This window comes from Olea europaea, unplaced genomic scaffold (genome assembly GCF_002742605.1).
Source record: "Olea europaea var. sylvestris unplaced genomic scaffold, O_europaea_v1 scaffold3097, whole genome shotgun sequence".
Taxonomy (NCBI): domain Eukaryota; kingdom Viridiplantae; phylum Streptophyta; class Magnoliopsida; order Lamiales; family Oleaceae; genus Olea; species Olea europaea.
In genome coordinates, this window is record NW_019249713.1 from 18,279 (window position 1) to 20,375 (window position 2,097).

A 2,097-nucleotide genomic window follows, 5' to 3' on the forward strand; every position below is an offset into this window, starting at 1 on the left:
AACCAGACAACCATTCATTGTCGTACAAGTTATACGTATCAATCATCAATTCCCAACCTCTTTCAAACTCTTCAACATACTGTAAGTCATACACTACTCTATGTATGCACGAAAAAATGGAGCTCTTATCCACGTGGTATCCAAATTTCTCGGGCAACTTCTTCAATATATGCCACAGACACCATCTATACCTTGTATTTGGAAACACAATTTTAATTGCATTCTGCATAGCCCTGTCTTGATCGGTAATAATTTCGTTAGGAGCTTTACTGTGCATGCACAACATCCATGTTTTGAACAACCAAACAAATGTATCTGTATCCTCATTTGACAGCAACCCACATCCAAGCAGTATCGACTGTCCATGATGATTTACTCCAACAAAAGGAGCAAAAGGCATGTCATATTTATTAGTTAGGTAAGTGGTATCGAATGTCACTACATCACCAAATTCCTTATATGCTTGCCTAGATCTATTATCGGCCCAGAAAAGATTCTTAAGCAGTGACTACTCGTCCAGATCCATAGAGAAATAAAACCCAGATGAATGTGCTTGCATCTCCGAAAAGTAGGATTGTATTGCCATGGCATCTCCTTCGCCTAGTCTTAATCGCCTCACTTTTTCCACATAATTTCGACAATCCTTTTCAATGCAAGTCATATTCTCATACCCACCAGCTTCAGCCACTGCAGAATTGTAACTCTTATGCAAAGGAATTCTAGCCATATCATTCACTTCTAACCTTCGTTTTACATGTTCACTCAATTCACGGTTGCATCGATACAACCTCGACTTCGACAGACTTATTTTATGATTATGTTCGAGGTCAACCGTGCAAATTCTCCATATTCCACGAACATCTAAGGAAGCAGTTATCCTCGCTTTGCAACCCATTTGAATTGTTGGTTGTGGCTTCAAAGAAGCGCCTTTTTGGTAGCGTTGTTGTCCCTCACGACTACAAGTCAATGCGACGTACGTCACTACATCATTGCACTTTCTGGAATTTCTTCTTCGTACAGGAAAAGCTACTTCGTACGCATATTTTTTGTAGAATTCAAACAACTCTTTCTCATCATTGAATTTCATACCCACCTCCGGCACAATTGTAGCATCCCCTCCAACATTATCATCTTCCAACATGATTACATTGTCCATCAAGTTCTCATTGTCGGATTCTACGAGTACTTCATCATCCAATACTTCCATTATTTCTTTTCCTGCGTCGTAATCAACAAAGTCAAATGTTAAGCATTACTTATTCATCATTTTAGGACAAACATTCAATTTCCAAATACAGAGAGCATTCAAGCAAAGATGAAGACAGCCGCTTTGGGATATTACGATACTAAGCTTCCAAATAAACTCAGGGACTGGAGAGAAGTGTTCGATTTTACTTTAATGAATCTGATTATTATACCAGCTTCTCCAGAGGATAAGGAACTTAAACAGATGATTAATCAGCAGCCTCAACATCCCCCTGAATTAAGATACCTTTAGATTGAATGGAAACCATGTATAGTAGCTATTCCAACATTTTTTTAGCCTGATTTCGAGATAGACAAACCTATATATACTTCAATATATAGAAAAATTAACTGCAAATTTTACTAATTTTTTTAAACTTTTACATAATGTCTCATTCAATATATAAACAATCTTCCTCTCCTTCTCTATAAAAATAGGCAACAGAGACATTGAACGGTTCAAAGCACCAACCATATTCTTTCTATATTTCATTACTGCAGCTTCCTTTTCTTCTTATACAATCTCCAATGGAGAAACCAAAAAAATAAAAACCCAAAGTTGGAGAAAGAATCTCTAACCGGGAACGGAGAAAGACAATTTTCAGGATTAGAGGTCTTTGAAGCCGGACCGAGTATTTCACAGTGCTTATGCCTTTTTCCCCTTTCCGGAACCAATCGCGAGAGAGGAGGTCTTCGAAGCCGGGTGTACTGATTTGGGGATTTTATTTTCAGGCACAATTCGAGGAGAAATGGGTTCAGTATTTCACAGCACTTATGCCTTTTTCCCCGTTCCCTAACCAGTCGCGACGGAGGTGCTCTTCGAAGCTGGGAAATTGATTTGTGGATTTCGTT

General features: G+C 38.5%; 1 protein-coding gene across 1 annotated transcript in view; it reads right to left on the bottom strand.

Moving 5' to 3' along the window:
* LOC111385172 (protein FAR1-RELATED SEQUENCE 5-like) overlaps positions 1 to 1,207 on the bottom strand; it is an 8,399-nt gene extending 7,192 nt beyond the window's left edge. Inside the window, exons 1-3 of the mRNA XM_023009544.1 lie at positions 584 to 1,207; positions 192 to 508; positions 4 to 98 (exon numbers count right to left, since the gene is read on the bottom strand). Coding sequence (XP_022865312.1) covers positions 4 to 98; positions 192 to 508; positions 584 to 1,207 — 1,036 coding nt within the window. The remainder of the gene's footprint in view (positions 1 to 3; positions 99 to 191; positions 509 to 583) is intronic.
* Positions 1,208 to 2,097: the final 890 nt, after the last annotated feature.